The 27,507-nt window shown below is 29.8% G+C and overlaps 1 protein-coding gene across 3 annotated transcripts; it reads left to right on the top strand.

Annotated features, from left to right (window-relative positions):
- Nucleotides 1–27,469, top strand: LOC135123444 (uncharacterized). Of its 3 annotated transcripts, XM_064048083.1 has the most exons (13): nt 1–148; nt 296–473; nt 531–689; nt 745–836; nt 7,466–7,575; nt 7,629–7,886; nt 25,499–25,628; nt 25,677–25,826; nt 25,875–26,019; nt 26,069–26,259; nt 26,308–26,496; nt 26,617–26,673; nt 26,872–27,469. In XM_064048083.1, exons 3-13 carry the CDS (start codon nt 611–613, stop codon nt 27,103–27,105), a joined length of 1,635 nt encoding a protein of 544 aa, XP_063904153.1. In that variant the 5' UTR covers nt 1–148; nt 296–473; nt 531–610; the 3' UTR covers nt 27,106–27,469. The 3 variants fall into 3 exon arrangements, with proteins under 3 accessions (XP_063904153.1, XP_063904155.1, XP_063904154.1); XM_064048085.1 differs by lacking the exons at nt 1–148; nt 26,617–26,673 and having other exon boundaries at nt 201–473; XM_064048084.1 differs by lacking the exons at nt 1–148; nt 26,617–26,673 and having other exon boundaries at nt 203–473; nt 26,308–26,508.
- Nucleotides 27,470–27,507: the final 38 nt, after the last annotated feature.

The raw sequence follows: 27,507 nt of genomic DNA, 5'->3' as shown, positions 1-27,507 counted from the left end.
ATAGTTTGTTATTTGCGCGCCATTATTTGGTTGAACCGTTTTTCGCAGTTTGGGCCAAATCGTAATTCAATTTGGATCCTTGGATGCGAATTCCTGTTTCTAAATATAAATTAAGGCTGGAATTCGTCACAACTGCATAAACGTACAGGTAAAATGCTAAACTGCTACTGAAATAGACATTGTAGGCGCGCTGTTTCGCAGTTTAATAAATACTTTAATTCCCGCGATATTTTGCCAATTTTTCGTGAAATATGTCGCAGAATCTATTTAAGTGATTCGTTTAATGCTCGTTTAGGCATTTCGAGCAAAACTTCTCGATTTTGAGTTTGAGGAATCGCCCGGACTCCGGAATCGACTGTCACTTATTGTTTCTGGAAAATTCTGGAACCGGAGTGCCAAGTGATAAAACAAGAAAGCGATTCTCGTCAATGCAGTGACGAAGCAGAACTCTGATTATAAAAAGTGGCGCAGAGGTGAGTTCCCATCACTTTAACCATCTTTGGAGAAAAAACATCACGATGACATTTCAGAATTAGACATTTATCACAGTTGTCAAAAATTGACAGGTCTTTTAAATTCGTCCGAATTCAGTTTTGAAACTTTTTCGAAAATGACCACGAACAAGGTGGAATTGTACATTTACGACCTGTCCAGGGGGATGGCAGCCACCCTCTCCCCAATGATAATAGGTGAGTAAAATTTTGAGGTTATCTAACATTCACCCCCCGTTTTGCGCCCCCACAGGGAAGAAAATCGACGGGATCTGGCACACGGCGATCGTGGTCTACGGCAGAGAATACTTCTTCGGCTCGCACGGTATTTCAAGTTGCAATCCGGTAAGGACACCATTTTTCTGCAATTGTTATGCGTCTTAGTTGTCCGCGGTCATGTAATTTTGCTTATTTATTTGGGTTTTATAAATATAAAGGTGGTGTTGTAAATTTAGAATAACATGTGAGTTGGGTTACATCCACAGAGGGCACTGTCTCGCTGTCGTCGAAGCGTTGTGTACGTATCATGTTGTAGAAAAGTCTAAATTTGGAATGGTGCTATAAATAAATATAGAAACATTATTTGGCTAGCGGCGTACCGGCTTTCTGTTTCGATTAGTCTTATTAGTGCATTTAATTCTCTTACATCTTGTAAGTTATTTGTTGTAGATGTTGCGTTTGTTTAAAATTGTGCCTGTTGGAATGTTTGTGTGGAGTGTGGCCTTAACGTTTTCAACACATGCTTCAAAATTTTTTCCACCATTAAGCAGACGCGTGGAAAGTGACGACAAGTGAAAAATCTGGTAGCGAGATGATATGATTCGCCTAATAAATTATTTTTGAGCACGTTGCTTCTAATGTGGGAACTAAATTAGCGTGATTATTTTTAAAGTAGTTAAGTGAGTAGATTTAGTGGACTGGGTGTACTGATTTTACAAATAGCTTCATTTATCACGCTTTGACAACTTTATCTGTGTCTGTTTTTTTACTCACCTTGTTTTTGAATTAGAGCAAGGAGCTTTTTTTTAATCACGTAGCAATTGAATTCTTCTGTAAATAAGAGTGGAGTTTTACATTTTTAATTTTAGAAGTATGTTGCAATCACATAACATTGGAGCAAACTGAACTTTTCTGAAAGATCAGGTTGTTGGCCACTGAGGTCAATGTTCCAGTGTATTTTTTCTGTTTCCAAAATTGTTGTTCGGAAAAAATACAAAGGAGTGTCTGCCAACTCTTTTTTTAAATCTGAAAACTCTCAGCTTGGTATTTTATTTCTGTAAACGTTGGATGCAGTGCTCTTGTTTTCAGTTTGGGTATAAGCATTATATTTTAGTCTTTACTGCAGAGTTGATTCAGAATTGAGGATTAATCAGCTGGTTTGCTAGTTAAAAGTGCTAGTGCTACTAGTTGTAGTTAAATTTGACAGAGCGTCGAGTAAGTACTTAGAATAGGTGTGGGTTAAAAAGTGGGCAAGTTTAACATTAACCTTCAGAGCTGTAATGATTTTTTGTTTTTAAAAACGTAAGTGCTTATTAAATTATTAATTTTAAGTTGTGTTAGTAATTTTCGATTGAGTATAATGAGCAAGTTTATTAACTGTGAAAGTAATTTGTGCTCAGATAATTCGATATTTCTTGTAATCGTAAATAAAGTTTATAGCCTAGCAGTTGCGATATGTAGTTAACAATTTTAGGACTGTGTAACTCAGAATACTTTTTAAATAATTTAATTGCAATATTAAGTGGTCAATAATTTGGTAGAACTGCGTTGTTGTTTGTTATTTATTTAGATATAACAAGATCTTTGTAATTAGTTTTCAATTTGTGTAGAAAATGAAAACGAACGTATGGTGACCCTTTCAAGATTATTTAAATATACGGTGTGTCTTGACACCGAATGCAATAATAAATCGCTGTATTATTAGAGTATCGATCGATTAATCAAACGTAATAGCTTATATGTTTTTGTTATAGTAATAAACGTGATTTATATATAGATTTAAAATCATTTAAATATAAATTGGTAATAAATTTTCTTTTCATTGTGTGGTAATGGAAAATCACGATGTTCTTTTTTTTTATTGAATGAATCACCGTGTATAATACTAACAGTCGTCAATACTTCGACTCAATATCGAATAATAAGTAATATGATTATAAGTAACTAAAATAATACCAACTTAAATAAGATTTCTAATGGATAAAGTTTAAAACCCAACAATACTGAAATTTCCTGAAAAAATTACCTAGGCACAAACAAGATGCACAATTACGAATACAATCTGATTTTACGTATACAGAAACTAAAGTAAATAAAGTATTCAATATAAAGTAGGGAAGTTGTTAAACCAATGTTGGCACCCTTCATTGAACTTCAGAAATGTGTATTTTATACTTTTTTTTTTCAAATTCGCGCCTTGTTTCTATAATAACAAATATGATATGATATTTTTAATTACGATATGATCCACTAATAGTTTTCTAGCACTGAAAAATGTCAAAATAAATTTCACTAATAATCGATGCTTACTACGCTCAACTAATAGGGTCCATATGGCGAGTTGCTAGTTTCATGTGTTGATGAGTTTTCATAGCTCGTAGAATATGAAAAAGTAGGTCTCCCGTTTCACATATAAACAGCGAATGATGAGGTTGATTTCATTGATTAAGTCAAAAATGGTTTACAATTTTCAGAATAAATATTTCAGGAGTGAGGGAAGTTCTATTTAAAATGTTGATAGTAGAGTCCGTTTATTGAACAGATGGAGTGACCACAAATTAAGTGCCCAAGCTTACACGATAACATCAAATTGAAGGCATAAAAAAATTTCGACAAATATAAAATAATGATGAAAATTTTTTGCGATTTTTGTTTTATTATAATCTATATAAAGTTAAAACAAGTGGCATAAACAACACTCCCACAGCCTTTTTGTTTATTCAGTTTTTTTGCTTTGCAATTTTTAGAGCTTTCAAATTGAAATTTTTGCTTTTCATTTCAATTTTCCAACTTTTAAATTTTTCAATTTTGTAGTTTTTGGATTTCTAATTACCTGATTTTTCGTTTCGTCAATTTTTCAAAGTTTTTATTTTATACTTTTTCAATTACAATGTCTCGATTCTTTAATTTTTCATTTCTTCAAATTTTATTTGCAATTTTTTGTTTCGGTTTATTTATTTATTTATTTTTTTTGTTTTTACAATTCGATTTTTCAATGTTCCAAATTTGTTTTTTTACCATTTTATTTATTCAATTGTAAATTGTTTAGTATTTCGAATTTTCAACTTTTGGATGTTTCAGTTTTTAGAAATTGTAATTTTCCGATTTGCAATTTCACGAGTTTTCATTTTTAAAATTTTCACTTTTCGTTCCTTCAATTTTTTTATTTACAATTTTTCCTTCCAGATTTTCATTTTCTTTATTTTTTCAATTTTTCGGTTTTTTAATGTTCTGATTTTATAATTTTTTTGCAATGTGAAACTTTTCAATTTTTGGATTAACAATTTTTTAATTTGTAATTTTTCGGTTTTCAATTGTTCGATTTTTCAATTTTTAGATTTTTTAATTTTTCGTTTTTTCAATTTTACAATTTTAGAGTTTTCAGTTTCCCAATTTTTCAATTTTTTGTTCCTTCAATTTTAATTTGTAATTTTTCTAGTTCTCATTTTAAATGTGTAATAATGATTATAATTTTTAAAACTTTTTTCACTTTTTCAATTTTACGTTTTTTGAATTTTTCCATTTTTCAATTATTGAATGTTAAAACTTTTTTATTTATTCGATTTTTCAATTTCAATTCTTCGACTTTTAATTTGTCAATTTCTAGATCTTTAATTTTTCATTTTTCAAATTTTATTTGCTATTTTTCGGTTCGGTCTTTTTTTGGATTTTTCAATGTTCCGATTTTATATTTTTTTACAATTTTATTTTATCATTTCTTCAATTTTCGATTTTTCTTTTTTTTTTGTTTCTTTAATTTTACGGTATATAACTTATCGAGTTTTCATTTTCTAATTTTCTAGTATTTCGATTTTCCAACTTTTGGATGTTTCAGTGCTATTTTTTGTAGTTTTCATTTTAAATATGTAATATATAATTATTATAATTTTTTAAAATTTTCACTTTCAATTTAACGTTTTTAGAGTATTTCCATTTTTCACTTATTGGATTTTAAAACTTTTTCATTTATCTATTCTAATTTTTCAACTTTTAATTTTTAGATTTTTAATTTTTTGAGTTTTCCAATTTTTCGATTCGATCGTTTTTCCTTCTTTCCAGTTTTTTGATTCATTTAAATTTCTGGATTTTTAGTTTTTTAATGTTTCAATTTTTCGTTTCTTCGGTTCTACTGTTTGCAATTTTTTCGATTTTTCGGTTTTTTCGAGTTTTTTAGTTTTTGTTTTTGATTTTTCATTTATTCAATTTTTCAATTATCGGTTTTGTGTAACTTTTTGTTTTCAGTTTTGATTTTTAAAATTTTTCGTTTTTTCAGTTTTTCGATTTGCGATTTTTTAATTTTTTAATTTTCTTGTTTCTTAAATTTTTCAATTTTCCGATTCTTTAATTTTACATGACTTCAAAACTTCAATTTACAATTTTTCGTTTCGGTTTTTTGTTTTCCTTATTTTTATAATTTTTTCAATTTTTTATTTCTTCAATTTTTGGATTTCAAGTTTTTCAATTTTGCACGTTTGTTACTTCAATTTTACGATATGCAACTCTTCTAGTTTTTATATAAAAATTTTTCAGTTTTCGGATTTTCCAACTTTTAAATGATTCAATTTTTCGAAATTTTAATTCTTCAGTTTTTTTGCAATTTTTCGTTTCAGTTTTTCTTTTCTTTATTTTTTCAGTTTTCTCTTTTCTTTATTTTTTCAATTTATCGATTTCTAATTTTTCGGTTTTCAATTTTTCGATTTTTCAACTTTTAAATTTTTTTAATTTTTCGTTTTCTCAATTTTAGATTTTTCGGTTTCTCGAGTTTTCAATTTTTGTTTTACAATTTTTTGTAGTTTTTATTCTAAATATGTAATAATAATTATAATTTTTAAAAAATTTCACATTTTCAGTTTTACGTTTTTAGAGTTTTCCCATTTTTCACTTCAGTTCTTGGATTTGGAATTTTTCGATTTTGCAATTTTTCGTTTTTTCACTTTTACGATATCTTAATTTTTTCAGGTTTTTTTTTTGTTTTTCGATCTTTAATTATTATTCGGTTTTTCAACTTTTTGAATAAAGAAAAATGTATTTAAAATTTAAGATTTTTCAGTTTGTCGATTTTTCAGTGTTTCGTTTCTTCAATTTTTGCTTTACAGTTTTTCTATTTTTCATTTTAAATATTTGTCATAATTATAATTTAAAAACATTTTCAGTATTCGATTTTTCACTTTTTTCATTTTTAGTTTTTAAATTTTTCGACTAATTAATTTTCTCAATTTTTAAGTTTCTTAATTTTTAGTTTTTCAGTGTTTCAATTCTTCGTTTTATCAGTTCTTAGATTTGGAATTTTTCTATTTTGCAATTTTTCGTTTTTTTTTAGTTTTACGTTTTCTCAATTTTTTCAGTTTTTTTTTTGTTTTTCGATTTTTAATTATTCGATTTTTCAGTGTTTCGTTTCTTCAATTTTTGCTTTATAATTTTTCTATTTTTCGTTTTAAATATTTATAATAATTATAATTTTAAAATTTTTAATTTAACGTTTTTAGAATTTTCCCATTTTTCACATATTGGATTTTAAAGTTTTTTTATTTATTCGATTTTTCACTTTTTTCATGTTTAATTTGTCAGTTTTTCGGTCTTGCAGTTTTTCGACTTTACAATTTTGACGATTCTTGATTTTTTCAATTTTACATCGTTTAGGCTTTCCAATTTTTCGATTCAATTCGTTCTTTCTTCTTTCCAGTTTTCGGATTAATTTTTTTTTTGATTTTTAAGTTTCTCGATGTATAGTTTTTCAATGTTTTAATTTTTCGTTTATTCAGTTTTTCTATTTCTTTCGATTTTTCAACTTTCCGAATTAAAAAAATGGAAAAATTACAAAATTGTAGAATTGGCAAATCAAAAATGAAAATCGAAAAAGTATAAATGAAAACTGAAAAATCTAAAAATTTGAAATAATTATAATAATAATACAGATTTAACAACAAGCCAAAGTTCCAAAAGAGACAAAAAAAAATGTATGACTTGAAATTGTATGGAATCAAGAACTCGAAACGAAAAATTGAAAAATCGAAAGGGTGCAAAATCGGAAAATCGTATAATTGAGAAATTCAAAAATTGCAAAATTCAAAAATTTAAAAATTGGAAATTCGAGGAATTGAAAAATCAAAGATCGAATAAACGAAAAATGATCAAATTTAAAGAAATATAGAAAAAATAAAGGAAATGGAATAACAAAAAATGGCGATATAAAATCGAAAAAATAAAATTTAAAAAATCGGGAAAATGAAAGGTAAAAATGGAGAAACTGAAAAATCGAAAAATGAAAAATTGTATCGAAAAATTGAAGAAACGAAAAATTGAAAAAATTTGGAAGTCGAGTAATTGGAAAATTGAAAGAATAAAGTTGAAAAAACGAAAATTTGTGATATCAAAAAATTGTAGGATCATAAAAAAATGGTCGAGGGTAAATAAATTCAGATTTTTCGAAAAAGTACAATATTTAATTTTGCCAATTTAATTTTTTTATGATAACCTTTATGAGTCAAATAAAGATACGTCTGCAATTGGTGATGGAAAAATTCATCAACAAGGAACATCAGACGGAAATGGGAGACCTATTTTTTCGTACTCTAGGCTCTAGGGGTCATTAAAGCTTACGCTCAAGAAGTAAAAATACTATTTTATTCTTTCATTTGTGAGTTAAAACCAGTATTTTTTCAAATTGCAAAACGCCACAAAATTTCTACTTTAATATTGCTATTTATTTCTTTAATCTTTACAACATCTTAAACCTTCACATTACAAATTCGCAGGCCACGACCGCCCTGGGCGACCCCCTCCGAATTCTGAAACTGGGAGACACTCAAGTCCCTTACTCAGTCTTCATCGACTACATCAACGGCTTGAGCGAGTCCACCTGGTGGTAAGTACCCATCTCCCAGCACCTCCGCGCCATTACCCACCCTTCACCCGCAGCGGCACCACGTACGACCTCTTTCGCCACAACTGCAACAACTTCTCCGAAGACATCGCCCAGTTCTTGTGCGGGGCCAGCATACCCAAATACATCTTGGACTTGCCCAACGAGGTGCTCAACTCCTCCTTGGGGCCGGCGTTGCCGCTGCTAATCGGCCAGCTGGAGAAGAGCGCGAGACCCATCGCAGAGGAGCAGCAGAGATCCAGGGAACACAGCCCGGATTTCGAGCAGCTCAATTCACAGATTGAAGAAGTCAGGTCAGATAAAAAGAGTGTTGGGGATCATTGAACATAACGCTTCGAGTGATGTAGATGCGTTTACATTGTAATAGGACACTGCTTTTTGTGTTATTGAGTTTTGTTGGTGCTGTGTTTTACGGTATTTGGGTGTGATGCGTTTTATGTAAATAGGAAACTGGCGCATATTTGCATATAACATATATGGATTTTAACACATTTGGAGATTTTATTGTTGAATGTACATAAACTATAGACTCGTTGTAGTAGTTTTAAATATTGGAAACAAAATAGTCATTTTATTTATTATATTGTTTAATTTGTTTGTGGTTAGAGTAGTCTATAGTTTTTGTTGTCTTGTTTATGTATGCATCAAGTGTAAAGGCTGTTTTTTTACCGAAGGTGCTTACGTTCTTGCCAAGAAGTTTATATTTTCATTATTTAGAGACAACCTTGGCAACATTGCCAAAAAATTACTTTCCTATGCAGGGTTGCCACATTTACATTTACACAGTTAAAAAACAGGCTTTATGTAGTGTGACTAGTCTTCCATTTTTTCTGTTTTTGGCTTACTTACATGTCCCTTGTATATTCACATCTTTATTCAGAAAGCAATAAATCACTGATAATAAGTGGTTGTTTGATCCAGAGTTTTTATTTGTTTTAGTCGTTGAAATTTGGAAAAGCGAACGTCTGACAACCACTTCGGTTCAAGATTTTTCATATTGGTTAAATTTATTTGTTTACAAAATCAGACTGTTCGTAATGCACGCATGCGCATTAATCGCCATAAACAACCAGGAGTCGTGCAAGGATCGGCGTTTGGTCCGCTCTTCTTTGCTGTGTTTGTAGACGATCGGGCACATATGTTACATATTCACTATCTGATCTATACAGGTGATTAATAAATCTTACGAAACTTTTCATCCATAAATGGAGAAACTTATCATTAAATTGTTCCTTTATATGTAATACTAAAACGGAAATTAAATATTAATCATTTCAATAAATCTAACACAGTCTGCCCAGTATAAATTGCTCCGTTAAACATCACCTTGTTTTTGTAATTATGAACTTTTGCCAAGTTTTGGGAAATTTTTATCCAATGTTTGAAATTGGGTTTGTTTATCGTTTTTTGTAATTTTTACTTTCCGCGCGTAAGCAATCCGAATTGAGATTTTACCCGAAACGTCCAGATTTTTGGAAAAAAAATCAAAATTAGGAAACAACATTTTGACATTTAATTTGGAATCTACAAAACCGAATGCTTTGAAATCTTGCAGATGGTTTACAGTTATGATAAGCATGATAAGTTTTTATTCAAAATACAGTGTAACCGCGATAATTCGAATTAATTGGGGAAGGTGTGTTCGGAATAGCGATTTGTTCGGATCAGCGAATTTCCCAAAAAGCTGAAAAGGAATTGAATAACAACTTCATACACTGCTGAAAACAAATTTCAAGAAATAAACTTTAATTTTATTAAACAGAAATAAATACATATTCTTAACCAACAATATGTTTTATAATTTTATGTATTTTTAGTTTTCATTTTTTCAGTTTTTCGTTCTTCAGTTTTTCGATTTGCGATTTTTCAATTTGTATTTTTCTTGTTTCTTAAATTTTTCAGTTTTCCGATTCTTTAATTTTACATTTGAAATTTTCAGTTTACAATTTTTCGATTTCAAATTTTTAAATTTTTCACTTTTTTTTACTTCAATTTTACGATATGCAACTCTTCTAGTTTTCATTTAAAATGTTTCAGTTTTCCGATTTTCCATCATTTGGACGTTTCAATTGTGCAAAATTTTCATTTTTAATGTCTTCAGTTTTTCGTTTCAATTTTTTCTTTTCTGTGTTTTATTCAGTTTTTCGATTTGCAAGTTTTCGGTTTTCAATTTTTCGATTTTCCAACTTTTAGATTTTTTAATTTTTCGTTTTTTCAGTTTCCCCATTTTTCAATTGTGCAAAATTTTCATTTTTAATGTCTTCAGTTTTTCGTTTCAATTTTTTCTTTTCTGTGTTTTATTCAGTTTTTCGATTTGCAAGTTTTCGGTTTTCAATTTTTCGATTTTCCAACTTTTAGATTTTTTAATTTTTCGTTTTTTCAGTTTCCCCATTTTTCAATTTTTCGTTCCTTCAATTTTTGATTTGCAATTTTTCTATTTTTCAGTTTAAATATGTAATAATAATTATGATCTTTAAAAGTTTTCCCTTCTTCAATTGTACGCTTTTACAGTTGTTTCATTTTTCAATTACTAGTAACTTAAAACTTTTTTATTTATTCGATTTTTCAATTTTAATTCTTTGACTTTTAATTTTTGAATTTCTGAATATTTAATTTTTTAGTTTTTCAATCTTTCAATGTTACAGTTTTTAGAGTTTGCAATTTTGACGATTCTATGATTTTTCGTTTTTACATTTTTTTGGTTTTCCAATTTTTCGATTCATCTACATAACTGCGGAAAACAAATTTCAAGAAATAAACTTTAATTTTATTAAACAGAAATAACGTACATATTCTTAACCAACAATGTATAATAGATACATTCGAAAATATTACTCCGTTACCATAAACATGCTATATTTTTGGAATCAACACGTCGAAATATATATACATCTCTGAATTTTTTCAGAATTTTTAGACAACTTTTTCAAAAATGAAATTTTACACTGTGATAGTACTTGCCAAGTAACCTACCCTCTAAGAAAATAAAAAGTGGGTAGGCCAGGCTAGTATTTGCCAAAATAAGATTCATTTTGACAAATGACCTACTCTTCTAAGAAAAGTTACTAGCCCCGCCCACCCACCCTTTGTTTTCTTAGAAGAGTGGGTCATCTGCCAAAATCAATCTTATCTTGGCAAGTATGAGGCTGATTTTTGCAAATGACATTCTCTAAGAAAATAAAGGTGGGGGGTGGGGGGCGGGGCTAGTACTTGTCAAGATAGGACTGATTTTGGCAGATACCCACTCTTCCAAGAAAGCAAATTTGTTGTTTTTCGGTTTTCAATTATTCTTCAACTTCTAGATCTTTTTATTTTTCGTTTTTTTTTTTAATTTTGAAGTTTTCAGTTTCCCCATTTTTCAATTTTTCGTTCCTTCAATTTTTGATTTGCAAGTTTTCTAGTTTTCATTTTAAAATTGTTCAGTTTTTCGGTTTTCCAACTTTTGGATATTTCAATTTTTCGAAATTTCAATGTTTGATATCTTTAGTTTCCCCATTTTTCAATTTTTGATTTGCAATTTTTCTAGTTTCAATTTTAAAAGTGTAATAATAATTATAATTTTAAAAATTTTTCACTTTTTCAATGTTACAGTTTTTAGATTTTATAGTTTTGACGATTCTATCATTTTTCGATTTTATATTTTTCGGGTTTTCCAATTTTTCGATTCGATGGTTTTTTCTTGTTTCCAATTTTTCGTTTCTTCAGTTCCTCTATTTGCAATTTTTGGATTTTCCACTTTTGAGTTTTTGCAATTTTCAGTTTTTTAGTTTTTCGATTGTTAATTGTTCATTTATTCGATTTTTCAATTGTCGGTTTTATAATTTTATGTATTTTTAGTTTTCATTTTTTCAGTTTTTCGTTCTTCAGTTTTTCGATTTGCGATATTTCAATTTGTATTTTTCTTATTTCTTAAATTTTTCAGTTGTCCGATTCTTTAGTTTTACATTTGAAATTTTCAGTTTACAATTTTTCGATTTCAAATTTTTAAATTTTTCACTTTTTTTTTACTTCAATTTTACGATATGCACTCTTCTAAAGTAGCGGTCATTTCTACGGAACCACTCGATAAAAAGTCAAGTTGGTAGCCCTGTCATCTAGTACTTTACGCCGAACGCTGTTGGTAGCGGTAATTGACATGGCAATCGAAACTAGCACAACACGAATGTTTCGGTTGCCCTCAGCTATGCCGCACTGTATCCCGTGCAGACTGTATGTTCTGTTCACCTATTTATTAAAATAAAATATCTACATTGACAATGGGGCCATCTAACCTGTCAAATTTTTGACACATATGTTTTCCCCCAGAAACCCGTCAAGGTCACTTACACCAAACAAATTTTGAAAATTTACACTAGGGAGTGGTTCTATAGAAAAGATCGCGACTTTAGTTTTCATTTCAAAATGTTTCAGTTTTCCGATTTTCCAACATTTGGACGTTTCAATTGTGCAAAATTTTCATTTTTAATGTCTTCAGTTTTTCGATTTGCAAGTTTTCGGTTTTCAATTTTTCGATTTTTCAACTTTTAGATTTTTGAATTGTTCGTTCGTCAATTTTTTAATTTTCACTTTTTCATTTCTTCAATTTTTTGATTTACAATTTTCCCATCCGCTTTTTATTATCTTTATTTTTTAATTTTTTGGGTTTTCAACGTTGTGATTTTATTTTTTTTCAATGTGAATTTTTAAATTTTTTGATTTTCAGTTTCCCCATTTTTCCCCAATTTTCGGTTTTTTATTTTCTTTATTTTTCAATGTTTTGGTTTTTCAACGTTGTGATTTTATTTTTATTCTTTCAATGTGAATTTTTCAATTTTTGGATTTTCACCTTTTCGATTTGTAATTTTTCGCTTTTCAATTGTTCGATTTTTCAACTTTTAGATTTTTTAATTTTTCGTTTTTTCAGTTTTAGAGTTTTCAGTTTCCCCATTTTTCAATTTTTCGTTCCTTCAATTTTTGATTTGCAATTTTTCTATTTTTCAGTTTAAATATGTAATAATAATAATTATGATTTTTAAAATTCAATTGTACGCTTTTACAGTTGTTTCATTTTTCAAATACTAGTTCTTTTTTATCTATTCGATTTTTCAATTTTAATTCATCGACTTTTAATTTTTGAATTTCTGAATATTTAATTTTTCAGTTTTTCGATCTTTCAATGTTACAGTTTTTACAGTTTGCAATTTTGACGATTCTATGATTTTTCGTTTTTAAATTTTTTGGGTTTTCCAATTTTTCGATTCATCTACATAACTGCGGAAAACAAATTTCAAGAAATAAACTTTAATTTTATTAAACAGAAATAAAGTACATATTCTTAACCAACAATGTATAATAGATACATTCGAAAATATTACTCAGTTACCATAAACATGCTATATTTTTGGAATCAACACATCGAAATATATATACATCTCTGAATTTTTTCAGAATTTTTAGACAACTTTTTCAAAAATTAAATTTTACACTGTGGTAGTACTTGCCAAATAACCTACCCTCTAAGAAAATAAAAAGTGGGTAGGCCAGGCTAGTATTTGCCAAAATAAAACTCATTTTGACAAATGACCTACTCTTCTAAGAAAAGTTACTAGCCCCGCCCACCCACCCCTTGTTTTCTTAGAAGAGTGAGTCAATTGCCAAAATCAATCTTATCTTGGCAAGTATGAGCCTGATTTTTGCAAATGACATTCTCTAAGAAAATAAAGGTGGGGGGATAGGACTGATTTTGGCAGATGACCCGCTCTTCTAAGAAAGTAAAGGGTGGGTGGGCGGGACTAGTACTTGGCAAGATGAGACAGATTTTGGCAGATAACTTTAGCACTTGCTAACAATAAAAAAATTTAAAAATCAAAAAATGACAAATTGAATATTCGGATAAATGAGAAATTGGAAAATTGTACAACTGCAAAATCGGAAAATTGAAAAAAAAACAAATCTTATAAAATCGAATTCGAAATTCCAGTTTTCATTTTTTTTTAGTATTTAGATTTTTTAACTTTTGAATATTTCATTTGCCAATTTGTTTGACAATTTTGCAGTTTTTAATTCCAATCTTTAGATTTTTCAAGTTTTAAGTTTACAATTTTTGAATCTTTTGATTTTTAATTTTTCAAGTTCTCAAGTTAAAATTGTTCCTTTTCACGATTTGTCATTTTTCGATTTTTTTACTAAAAGAACAAATTTATTCGAACCGAAATTTTGAAAAATTGAAAATTGGAAACAAAATTTTCAGATTATTTAAAGCTACGGTAAACATGACAAATCGCTGATCAAAATTACTTTCTACTTCATTCCAAAAACCCGATGATAAGAAATCAAAAATCTAGTACTTGTTAAAATAAGACTGATTTTGGCAGATGACCCACTCTTCAAAGAAAATAAGGGTGGGTGGGCGGGGCTAGTACTTGTCAAGATGGGACTGATTTTGGCAAATGACATATCCTCTAAGAAAATAAGGGTGGGTGGGCGGTGCTAGTACTTGTTAAAATAAGACTGATTTTGGCAGATGACTTATTCTTCCAAGAAAATAAACGCTGGGTTAGCACTTACTAACAATAAACAAATTTAAAAATAAAAAAAATGACAAATTGAATAATCGGATAAATGAGAAATCGGAAAATTGTACAACTGTATAATCGGAAAATCAAAAACTGAAAGATCGAAAAATTGAAAAAAAAACAAATCTTATAAAATCGAATTCGAAATTCCAGTTTTGATTTTTTTAGTTTTTAGATTTTTCAACTTTTGAATATTTCATTTGCTAATTTGTTTGACAATTTTGCAGTTTTTAATTCCAATCTTTTGATTTTTCAAGTTTTAACTTTACAATTTTTGAATCTTTTGATTTTTAATTTTTCAAGTTCTCAAGTTAAAATTGTTCCTTTTCACGATTTGTCATTTTTCGATTTTTTTACTAAAAGAACAAATTTATTCGAACCGAAATTTTGAAAAATTGAAACTTATAAACAAAATTTTCAGATGTTTTAAAGCTACGGTAAACATGACAAATCGCTGATCAAAATTACTTTTTACTTCCTTCCAAAAACTCGGTGATAAAAAATCAAAAATCTAGCACTTGTTAAAATAAGACTGATTTTGGCAGATGACCCACTCTTCAAAGAAAATGAGGGTGGGTGGGCGGGGCTAGTACCTTTTCTTAGAAGAGTAGGTCATTTGCCAAAATGACTCTTATTTTGGCAAATACTATTACTAGCAAATTTCGCCTCATTTTCGACGATTTTCGAAATTTAACTAAATACTTTTTTTTTGTAGATTTCGGGGCGCAGAAGTCACTTCCGGCCTCATTTCTTCGATAACTTTAACCTTTTTTCCAGAATTAGAAAATTAATTCAGTGCATTGAAATATCACAATTTTTAAAAATTTCAAAAAAATGTCTATAGAAAGAAGATCTTGCGTCATTTTTGCAAGTAGGTGCATGTCTTCAAGTTCAGTTCGGATTGCTGGATATTCGGACAATCGTGAGTTCGGATTATAGAGGTCATACTGTATATTTACTTGTCCCCTCCAAAAAATTGGTGACGTCACCTCAAAAGTTTGCCGAATAAATCCTGCTAAAATGTAGAAAATATAATAAGTTTGTACTTGTAATTTATCATTCCATTCATATTTTTTGGATTTACATATGCAGGGTGACTCAAAGAATTTAATGAATGCGTGAATATGTTTTATTTATTTAATCAGGAACTACAAAACTGAATGCTTTGAAATCTTGGAGATGTTTTAAAGTTATCATAGGCTTGATAAATTTTTGATCAAAATGTATTTGCCCATCCCCCCTAAAAAATTGATCAGGCCACCCCAAAATTTTTCCGAAAAAATGCTATCTTAAATGTGCATTGTGCAAAATATGATGAGTCTATAATTGTGATTTACCACTGCATAAATATTTTTTAGATTTGCTTATACGGGGTGTGTGAAAAAAATTAATGACTGAGTCAATTTATTTTATTGATTAAATCAAGAATTGCAAAACTGAATACTTTGAAATCTTGACGTTTTGAAGTTATTGTAAGTATGGTAACTTTTTAATGAAACTGTATCTGTTTACCGACCCCAAAAATTGATTACGGCATCTCAAAATTTTGCCAAATAAATTCTTTCGCAAATGTGCAAAATATGAACAGACTTCGATTCATTGCATTCATATTTTTTCGAGTTACTTAAACAGGTGACTCAAAAAAATTAAAGAATCAGTCAATTTATTATTGATCAAATTAAGAACGAGCCACCCCATTTTCTGGAAAACGTGAGAATACGCTCGTCTTTATAACAATAAAATAATGATAAGGTAAGAATTATAATAATAACATTTTTTAAAATGCTCCGCTAAAAAAATTTTTAAATTTGATTGAGTAAATTTTGGAATATGTAGTTTGAAATTTTCATAATGTTTTTCAATATGACGATTTAAATTTAAATCGGTGACCTATCCAATCTTTCAGTTTGAACGTCATCGAGGTAAAAATTAACGATTCTGCTTTGATGTGAAGAATTCGAACCATTGGATCGCCATCCACCATTCTTTATAGTAAACAAATTGTCTCCAGAATCTGTGAACAATGACGGGGATGACCGTCGGAAGTAATGTCCTGTATACTCCTGAGGATTGGAGAGACTCAAAAAAGAGGCAGTTACGCTTGGCATTTTTCCAAACCCACTGGCTGATTTACACATTTTCCGTTTCTGTATGTCACAAAAAAGCGAATATGTTTTGCGAATGATTCCAACTATATTTATAGCTTCAATTTTACCACTTATAATGAAAAAGTCCCTAAATACTTAGAAGGGAGCTACAAGATAATGTGAACTTAAAAGTCTGTCTTTAATTGCCTCTTACTTGGCGTTGTGACTTACAGCTTAAATTTAAAAAACCTTGGAGGGTGGACACTCATAAAATTTTATTGTCGGATTACGAATGGACTAGAAAAATGGCTAAAGTTTGTTTGACCACAAATTTTAAATATTCTGCCCTTGTTTACTCAATTATTTATTAAGATATTTTATTTCTGTAAAGCGCAATGGATTTTTTAATACAATTTCTACTAATGTGATTTCAACGGTGTGAAGTTTATTACAATCGGACGTATACTTTTGGCAAAAACTTGGGTAGAAGTTTATATGTATTTCCCTATGCTGGAATATGCTTTAGTTCACTTGACATTCCAATTGATAGATTATGTCTAAATCCCTGGGGAAGACACAATATTTTTTAAAGTAAGTGATTGCTTTCGCCAATTGTGTTTTGATCGATTAAAAGACGTGAACGTTTGAAAGTTTTTTGAGAAACACTTTTTGCGCTGTAACATATCAGGTATTTCAACTGCTTCGTTAGATACATCGTCGCCCGAGAACTTGTATGATCCACAGACCGGAGCGCGCTCAGGCCAATGTCGACTATATAAGCGTCCAGAAATTCTGCGGGAAATAGTTATTATTTAGACGCTTTTATTTACACACATCTCACATGTTTCACTCGATTTTGACCGGCAACTATTTTTTTTTTTTTAAACTAAGAATTAATTCTTTCATTGCGTTTGATACTAACGTCCTAAATTAGCAATACTAGTGGAACAATAATCATGCAATAGATTTTTTTAGGAAAGTACAGTTATTTTTATGTTTTAGCAGCATTGTGTTCTATTTTCTATTAATTTTTACATATTTTTAGTCACGCTTTTGGTAGTTATTTTTTACGTTTACTTTTAGCAATAATAAATAGTCCAAACATGAAAAAATCAAAAAAATAAAAATCGAAACATCGAAAAACTGTAAAATCGAAAAATAAAAAAAAATGGAAAATCATTGAAACATCAGACAATTGAGAAATCGAAAAATACAAAAATGGAAAAATTGAAAATGTCAATAATTGAAATATTGAAACATTGAAACATCAGAAGTTGAAAAATCGAGGAACCGAAAAGCCAAAAAATCTCAATAATGTATTTATAAACCACAAGTTCAGGATTATGCTACTTTTTAACATTTAAACAACATTATTCGACGAAGTTGTAAGATGACATTATCAACTCCTGGGGAGCCTCAACAAATAAATCTTGACTAACGATTTAACATGCTTCAAATACATAGCTATAAATTGGAAAACGTTGATTTTTTTCCAAAAATCTTGACATCCAAGGTAAAACTCAACACGGATTCATAAACCATAAACGGAGGATATAAAATTTAAATTACGTCAACTATTGTAAAATTAGGAGATTAGGTCATTTCATTTTTGGTGACAAATTTTGGTGAGCGTTCTATCATTTGATAATACAATTTGAAATGTAAATTTTGTCATCTTTCTAGAACTTTGTTCACTTATTCGTTGTAAAGTCCGACTAGATGGTCGAAACGGGTTAGTTCTTCGTAGTGGATGTGTATCAGTTAGATCAGCTCTAACGAAAGTCGGCTTATAGATAAATCGCTTAGAGTTGATATTGGCCTGAGTGCGCTCTGGTCTGTAGATCAAACAAGTTCTCAGGCGACGACATGCCCATAATTAGAATCTGCACACTGTGTGCGCTGTTTTCTTTTTGTGGCACGTTATTTGTCTATTATTAAACGTTTTTGTAAAAGCTACCTGGCTCTTATTACATTTTAAAAATTAAATGATAAATTTGCGACTCTAAAATTTTTCGTACAACCTAGAATTTGAAAATTCATCTGACAAAACTGTTGAACTTTCTTGTCCACTCTTTCGAATGGTCCCCTAATATGTGGTTGGGTCCACTCAGAATGTCATTTTTGAAATTCAAATTTTTTTATGCTAAGGAACGTTTTCGTTTTTTACTTCCCGAGCGTAAGCAAAGGAAGTATTGTAATCGAGTCCGTCGGCCGACTCTCTACTTTTACGTTTTCTCGATCTTTCATGACCCCTAGAAGACGAAGAAATAGGTCTCCCATTTCCGTCTGTCTGTCCGTCTGTCCGTCTGTCCGTCCGTCTGTCCGTCTGTCCGTCTGTCCGTCTGTCCGTCTGTCCGTCCGTCTGTCCGTCTGTTGTCCCGGATTTTTATTAGACAGATAATCTCCGAAAGTACTCGACCAATTGTTGTGAAATTTTGTACTTATATTAAGAATATCATGTAGATGGTAAAACGCTAACCAAAATTTGTCTAATCATCCCCACCACTAATGCGATGACGTCACTTCAAAATTGTACATAGTAAATGGGTTTTCAATTGTATAAAATAACATAGTCCTACACATGTAGTTTACAACTCTGAATCGACTTTTCACCCGAAACGTCCAGATTTTTGAAAAAAAAATCAAAATTATAAAACAACATTTTGAAATTTAATTTTTAATCTGCTAACCAGATTGCTTTGAAATGTTGCAGATGTTTTAAGGCTATAAAGAGCATCATAAATCTTTAGTCAAAAAATATTTGCTTATCCCCTCCAAAAACTTGATGACGTCAGCTCAAAAGTTTGTGGAATAAATCATATCTAAAATGTACAAAATATGATGAGTCTGTACTTGTGATCTATCACTCCATTCATATTTTTTGGATTTGCATATACAGGGTGACTCAAAAAAATTAATGAATGCGTAAATATATTTTATTGATTTAATCAGGAACTACAAAACCGAATGCTCTGAAATCTTGCAGATGTTTTAAGGTCATAAAGAGCATAATAAATGTTTAGTCAAAATATATTTGCTTATCCCCTCCAAAAACTTGATGACGTCAGCTCGAAAGTTTGCCGAATAAATCATATCTAAAATGTACAAAATATGATGAGCCTGTACTTGTCATTTATCACTCCATTCATATTTTTTGGATTTGCATATACAGAGTGACTCAAAAAAATTAATGAATGCGTAAATATATTTTATTGATTTAATCAGGAACTACAAAACGGAATGCTCTGACATCTTGCAGATGTTTTAAGGTTATAAAGAGCATAATAAATGTTTAGTCAAAATATATTTGCTTATCCCCTCCAAAAACTTGATGACGTCAGCTCGAAAATTTGCCGAACAAATCATATCTAAAATGTACAAAATATGATCAGTCTGTACTTGTGATCTATCACTCCATTCATATTTTTTGGATTTGCATATACAGGGTGATTCAAGAAAATAAATGAAAGCGTAAATTTACTTTACTCACACACACAATAGGCATGCAGTCGTCAAGTTTCCGACAGCGAGGGAAGTACTGTCTAAACTCTTTAGACCAATTTTTTTGTATCTTATATCTGGAAATCTAACCTTGAAGCGTTATATTCTGCCTAGATATCTTTGGCTAGGAAAAAATATGATTAACTGCAACAACTGAAGTTGTTCGTGTCGGAAGAGTTTCAGTCATTTTACATGAAATTACCATTTGCAGATGGCTATCGACGTGACGACGAGTTCGATATAAATTGTACTTATTCCTTTTTCTTATTTGAAATAAGTAGACTTAGTTATTTTTTTCATACAATATTGGAACAGGATTAAACAATTGCATTTTTTTACTGTTATATTTGGACATAAACAGTTTATTTTATATATTTTTAAAACATTATAAAGAAAATAAAAAGTTGTGTCAGACTGAATCTTGTGGGTTTCTCAATCTATTTTCTGGAGCGTTTTAAACTTTCAACTCAATTTTTTTCAAAATACATACAAATGGAACCTGCGGTGATTTGGTACTTTGGGTTGCATACTTACAAAAAATAATTCTCACTGGAACTGATTTTGTACGCGACGACTGGGCACCCTTAACAAATTCTGTGCTAAACTCGTTTTAGATTTTAACTCCCTAATGGGTTAATCGTCTCTTTGTGGGGACGAATAAGGTATAAATCCCAGGAGGTCAGGTAAACGATTCGTAGAGAAAAACAAAACAATATTTTTGAGTATTTGGGTTCAAAGTAATTGTAAAAGTGACTGAATTACTCAAAAAAAGTAATTCGTTCCAGTTACTCATTACTTATAATTGAATTAGTTCTAACCACTGTAAAAATTATTACTTAATTGTTTTAGATTTGATACTGGAATTAAGGTTATGTAATAATAATATTTACCAATTATAACAAATTCCTTTGCGATATGTGGTGCTTGTAGCGGGAATGTTGAAATAATTAATTGTATACAATACTGTTAATAATATAAACAGTGATTAAACAAACTCAATTATTTACACCATTTATTAGGTACTGAAACCTGACTTACCAAATTACTTACAAAAAAAAACACAGTAAATGGCAAACCTGTTAATTGAAAATGTAATAAATGACAAAAACTGCAGTGTGACAACACTTTGAATATTGATTCTACACAGCTGTAAGTATGAGAACTGCATTAGTGTCATTTACGTTACGTCTCTTTTTCTCTAGATGGCGCCATCAACAATTGATTAAAATTTGAAACCGTAATGACTAAAAAAAAATTTTGGTTTCTGCAACATCAACCGGATACATACTTATAGACATTTTCTATTAAGTGCCCTTAAATAAAATGCTAAATATTGAGGACAAAATGTTTATTCCACCATTCTGCAGAGGGAAAATCGGGAAATCATGGCTGCAAAAACCCTCTCCAGGTTTCAAAAATGAAATAGAAAAAAAGGAAATCCTAAAGTAGCGGATGGTAAAATTCAAATTATTACGATGGTGTGGCGGCAAATTTAATTTACGACAGAAAAGATAAAGCTAATTGAAAGCTAATTACGCAGCGTGAGGACGCGCAGCGACAGCGGCGCGAAAAGCGTCCATGTGGTTTACTTTTATCCCGCAGGACGTAGCCAACTAGATAGCCTGATTCGCAAGGGCTGAAAATCCGATATTGCAGATGAAGATGAACATTCATATGAAAACAACTGCTCTCAATTTGAGTTATGCATTAATTTAAACTAATTTTTAAATTAACATTGTTGATTACATCATGGACTCCAAGAAATTCAGATAACACTTAAAGCAAAAGACATGAACTGAGCACAACAAAGCACATACATATTAAATGCGATCAAAATAAAAAAAAACTGTTCTAGAATAAATGTTCAAATTCAAGCTGTAAGAAAACACATTAATATAATAAAACACCTCCCATTTCGAGCCCACGATGACATTAATGTAACTGATGATAACTCTCAAGGTGGTTTAATTTAAAATAAATTGAGCTTGAATGAGTGAATTTCCTCCACGTGTTTTACAGGAACAGTTTTCGTAACATATGTTAATTTTCGCACTCGTGCCGACCAATCACAACAAAGTATATCGGCGGTAAATTCAAACTGGCCCAAAGTCGAATACTATTGCTTTCAATTCGCATCGATTTTTGAAGTTTTTAATATTCTTAGCTTTTCGATTTTTTCAATTTTATAATTTTTAGATTTGACAATTTCTCGTTTTTTTCAATTTTTCCATTTAAAGATATTTTTATTTTTTGATTTTTCAATTGTTGATTTTTTCCTTATCCGATTTTTTATTTTCGCTATTTTTTCAACATTCGGTATTTCAATTTTTTTTATTCTTTAATGTTTCATTTTTTTCAATTTTTTAGTTTTCGATTTTTTAATTTTACAGTTTTTCGATGTTTATTTTGACATTTTTCAACTTTTGAGTTTTACAATTTGTCGACTTTGATATTTTTTATTACAGTTTCTTTTTTTTATTTTTTAAATTTTCAGTTGTTTTTTCAATTATCGAACTCTTCAGTTTCTCAAGTTTTAAGATTACAGTTTTTCCTTTTCCAATTGTTGACCTTCGATTTTGAGCTTCTTTATTTTTGCAATTCTTGGATTTCTCAATTTTTAAATTGTTCGGTTTTTCAATGTTTCTTTTTCGATTTTTCAGTTTTTAATTTTTTAATTTTTCAATTTTTCAGTTTTACAATTATCCGATTTTTTGATTTTTTTAAATTTCACTTTTAATAAGTTTGTCCTTTTGTTGAAAAATTAAAAAATGAAAAATTGAGAAAGTGAAAAATTAAAAATAATGTACTTCCAAGTATGTAATTCCAAGTTATTTCGATCGTTTCTTCGATTTTTTATTTTCTCAATTCGAGATTTTTAAATTTTTGTTTTTTTTAATTGTCAATTTTTTTATTTTTCCGTGTGTCGTTTTTACATTTTTCTATTTCTCCATTTTTTAGTTTTTCGATTTTCATTATGAAGTTGTTGCATTTTTCAGTAAAATTTTTGTATTTTTCGATTTTTTAATTTGTAGATATTTTAATTTCCCGATTTTCTGATTTGCTTTTTAATTTTTCGATTTTCTATCTGTTGAATTTTACAATCTTTTGTTTTTTCGATTTTACAGTTTCTATCTTTTTCTCAGTTGTTCCATTTTTTAATTGTTTTTTCGTTACCCAATTTTCAGTTTGCCAATTTTTTCAATTTTTCGATATTTCAAGTTTGGTTTTTCAATTTTTGAATTGTTTCATTTTTAAATTTGCCTATTTTTAATTTTTCACTTTTTTCAAAAAAATTAGTAGGATTTTTTTGGATTTTCCATTTTCCGATCTTTCAGTTTCTGTATTTTTTCAATTTTTCGATTTCTCAACTTTTAGATTTTTCGGTTTTTCAGTGTTTCGTTTTTTCGGTGTTGCAATTTTTTAACTTTTCCATGTTTCGTTTTTACAATTTCTTAATGTTTTAGTTTTCCGCATTTCATTTTAAAATTTTTGAATCTTGAATTTTTTTTTGTATTTTTGATTGTTTCATTTATAGAAGTTGTTGTTTTTCGTTTTTTCAATTTTTCACTTTCTCGATTAATTAATCAGAGTTTTCAGGTTTCAATATTACAGTTTTTCGATTTTTAAATTGTTTTTTCAATTATCCCATTGTTCAATTTTAAAATTTTTCGATATTTCAAGTTTCATTTTTCAGTTTTTAAATCTCATGTTTTCGGTTTTTTCAAGTTTTCTTTATTTTTTCACTTCTTCGATTTCTCAATTTTTTGATTTTTCAATTCAATTTAAAATTTTGGTTTGAATAAATTTATCCATTTGTCGAACAATTAAAAAATGACGAATCGAGAAAATGAAGAAATAAAAATCGAGAATTTGAAAAATTAAATGTCGAAAAATTGCAGAATTGTTTCTTTTTGTCGATTTTTCAATTTCTCGATTTTTAATTGTTTTGTTTTTTGATGTTTCAGTGTTACAATTTTCAGGTTTTTCAAAAGTTCAGTTTGAATAAATTTGTCGTTTGTTGAACAAAAAAAAAAAAAATGAAAAATCGAGAAAATGAAAAATTGAAAATCGACAATTTGAAAATTTTTATATTGAAAAATTGCAGAATTGCTTCGTTTTGTCGATTTTTCTTTTTCCCGATTTTTCAATTATCCAATTCAATTTCTTAATTTTTTCATTTTTCGATTTTTAAATTTTTTGATATTGCAAGTTTCATTTTAAAATCTTTGGATTTTGAAATTAAAAATTTTTGTATTTTTGATTATTTAATTTATAGAAGTTTTTTTTTCGTTTGTTCAATTTTTCAATTGCTCGATTTGTAATTAATCGGGGTTTTCAGGTTTCCATATTACAATTTTTTGATTTTTCCATTTTATAATTTTTAGACGCTTCAAGATTACAATTTTCTGATTTTTAAATATTTCAAAGTTTCGGTTTGAATAAATTTGTCCTTTTGCTGAACAATTAAAAAATGAAAATCGAGAAAATAAAGAATTAAAACTTGAGAATTTGTAAAATTTTATATCGAAAAACTGCAAAATTGTTTCTTTTTGTTGATTTTCTCAATTTCTCGATTTTTAATTGTTGCATTTTTTAATGTTTCGGTGTTACAGTTATTCGATTTTACAAAATTCTATTTTGATAAAAATTGGAAATCAAGTACTTGAAAACTTTAAAATTGAAAAATTTCAAAATTGTTTCGTTTTTGATTTTTTGATGTATCAATTTCGGGATTCTTTATTTTTTCATTTTTTCAATTTTTCGGTGTCTCGATTTTTTAGTTTCTCGATTTTTTAGTTTCTCGATTTTCATTTTGAAATTTTTGGACTTTTCATTTTAAAATTTTTGTTTTCTTCATTGTTTCAATGATACAATTTTCCGATTTTCCAGTATTTTAGTTTGGATAAATTTGTTCTTTTGCTGAAAAATAAAAAAATACGAAAAATTAAAAAACTAAAAGTTTAAAACTCAAAAAATTGTAAAATCGGAGAACTAACAAAGCAAAAAATGGAATAATTGAAAAATCGTAAAATAGAAAACTGAAGAAATTAATGTATGCTAGTCTTCATTATTCTTGTTAAACAGTATTAGAACTATAGTCTTTGCCATTTCTATTAAAACACCACTTGTTGATCGTAAATTTGGCAACGTTCATATTCACACAATTTTCTAACTAAAAGCCGTTGTCAATCAACCGAAAACTGTTAGCAATTGCTAAATTTTAGGGAAAATCAACAGGTGGTCTTTCAATAGAAATGGCAAAGACTATATTAACAGTTACAAATCTTAACTGTCAATTTACAAACCATAAAATAAAAAAAAAACACGCTAAAATATGGGTGATTGCTACGTCATTGAATTTAAATGCGATTTCACGGTTTTAATTGGCGCGAAATTTGATTATGAGAGGAGAATTAAGGGAAATTTTTAATGGTGTATTCTATTTTGGGGTGTTTAAAAATTATAGTATTTTTAAGAATTTTGAGACTTTTTTTCTGCGATTCTTCCCGAATGTAATGCTTACATAAATTCGTTAAATTTCACCTTCATATCGCTAGATTTTCTCTGGAACGAAACGTACATGCTATTATTAGCCTTTGATGAAATATACATTTTTGTCAGATAAATAAGTGATTTGAAAATATGCCAAGATAAATAATGCGCTTAATCATCTGTAATGACTAAAGTACACACACATTCTCCCTGCAGTTCCTTTCTTTACTACACATTCTCACCATTTAACTCAATAGTTCTTCCTTTTAGATACCGGTCACTTCTTTTGGAAGAACGAAGAAAAACAATCAAAGAAAAACTAGCAAAGAAAGAGAAGAAGAAGGAGAAGAAGCGAAAGAAGTTGTTGCGACAAGGGGGACCAGTTCCAGTAGAACTAGAAGTACGTCAATTTCTTTAGCACAATTGTAAAATAACGGCAAAATTTTAGGACGCAGCTATGGCCGAAGCCGAAGTAAATGGCGCTGAAGCTAGGGTTCCCTCGGACCAAGTGTTGGATTTAGAGGAAGAAGAACGGCGCGAAGAAGAAGAAAAGAAGAAGGCGAGAGAACCTCCCATCGTTTATAAAGATCAGTTAGACGTAAGACATCTTGCAGTGGTAATCTTTGTGCTATTGTTGACATTGTAGGCCCAAACTGAGTTCGATGCTCTTCTGGGACTAATAGATGGTAAGATTTCTGAAGAAGAACAGCGATTCATGGAAGAATTGCAGGTGTACATGGTGGGTGAAGAAGGTAGCTGGGCGTTGAGTGACGGTTTCTTGAGTTTTATAGGTAACGAAGATCATTGTGTGAGTCTATGTGATCATTTTTGATGATTTAGGTCGTCTTCTTCACGACAAAGATCTCTCGACTGAAGTACGAGTTCGAACTTTGAACATCCTAGCCATTGCCGCTTTGAAAGACGATATTATTTTGGTGCTACATCAAGATCGGAAAGACCACGTGTTGATGAATTACGCTTTCGAAATTGACAGGATCAGCCCTGAGGAGCAATCAGCTCTAGCCCTATTTGTAATCCAACCAAACATAGTTAACTTGTGACGTCACACCTTCTTCTAGATTGCCAATATGTTCGAAAATTTGAGCTCGTCGGAATGGTTGATGTACATTTCCGAATGGTCCTACAACAACCAGCAAACCAGCAACATCCGAGTAACTACTAAGGTGGCTGTGCACTCTCTACTGTCAGACTTGCCGCTTCTCCAAGAACGAGGAACCGCCATCATCCACAATTTAGCCTGCAAGGAGGTAAAAACTGTGGTCTGTATCTGACTTATTCAGTTGTGTAATCGCGGCTTGGCTGCTTTTGTCAACAAAATTGTATAACCGGTTTTGCAATTGATACTCTGTTCAGATTTGTGTTTTCAGAAAATGTTTAAATATTTTCGGATTCGGCAGCTTTTACCCAAAGGCAGCTTATCCAAGGTAGCTAAGTTGGTTTAATCGTTTGTTTGACTAACTGTGACCTTCCGCTAGAGGGCAGTCGCTACATTACTAAGTCACTTCATGTCTCTTGATCATCTGTCAGTTTAAGTCACTTCCGCTGTCGCACTAAATTAGCACTTGTACTTTGACGGAGATGGTGTCGTTTTTTGGAGGTTGTGGTGATGTTGTTGGTTTTAGGTGTTTGACGATGTCGCGGTGGAACTGACGATGGCCTTGCTGCAATATTTTAACTCCAAGCCCAACGAGGAACACTTGTACAGGTGTTTGAAGGCCATAAGTAAATTCGTCCTGGTTTCGTCCCAAGAAGTTCCTCAACTTATTCAGATGATTGGACCCGATCCGAGGAGCTTTAAGGGAGCAAGCGAGAGAGTCGACCAACTTATTGACCAAATTAGTATAAAATTGCGCTGATTTGTTAGTTGTGTTTATGTTTAATTGCAGTTGTACAGTTTTTGTAAGTATTGATTGTTGATGTACGTTTCCGAAGTACTAAAGGATTGATGAAACTAATAATGTATAAACATGTTTTTATTTATGTTGTTGTGATGCCAATATGCCGACCATCACGATCGAATGCTGGTACTTGCTATTAACAATTTTGCAACGAAATTTTCACACCAAGTGTCATTTACATCAGGTCTTCCTCATTATTAGGTTTTTATTAATTTATTTGTATTTATTTATTATTAAGTGTAACTTTATTGTCCATCCTTTTTGTATTAATATGTTGAAGCACTACGACAATGGGAAATAAAATAATAACCTTGAAAAAGAATGGTTGCTTTTTTTACCTACTTATTATTACAACGTTAA

The sequence above is a fragment of the Zophobas morio genome, unplaced genomic scaffold, assembly GCF_036711695.1.
Source record: "Zophobas morio isolate AGI-343-1 ecotype UQ-CSIRO unplaced genomic scaffold, CSIRO_AGI_Zmor_V1 ptg000006l, whole genome shotgun sequence".
NCBI classification, from domain to species: Eukaryota; Metazoa; Arthropoda; class Insecta; order Coleoptera; family Tenebrionidae; genus Zophobas; species Zophobas morio.
Note: the sequence above shows the minus strand (reverse complement) of the source record. Positions and strands in the feature narration are given on the sequence as shown.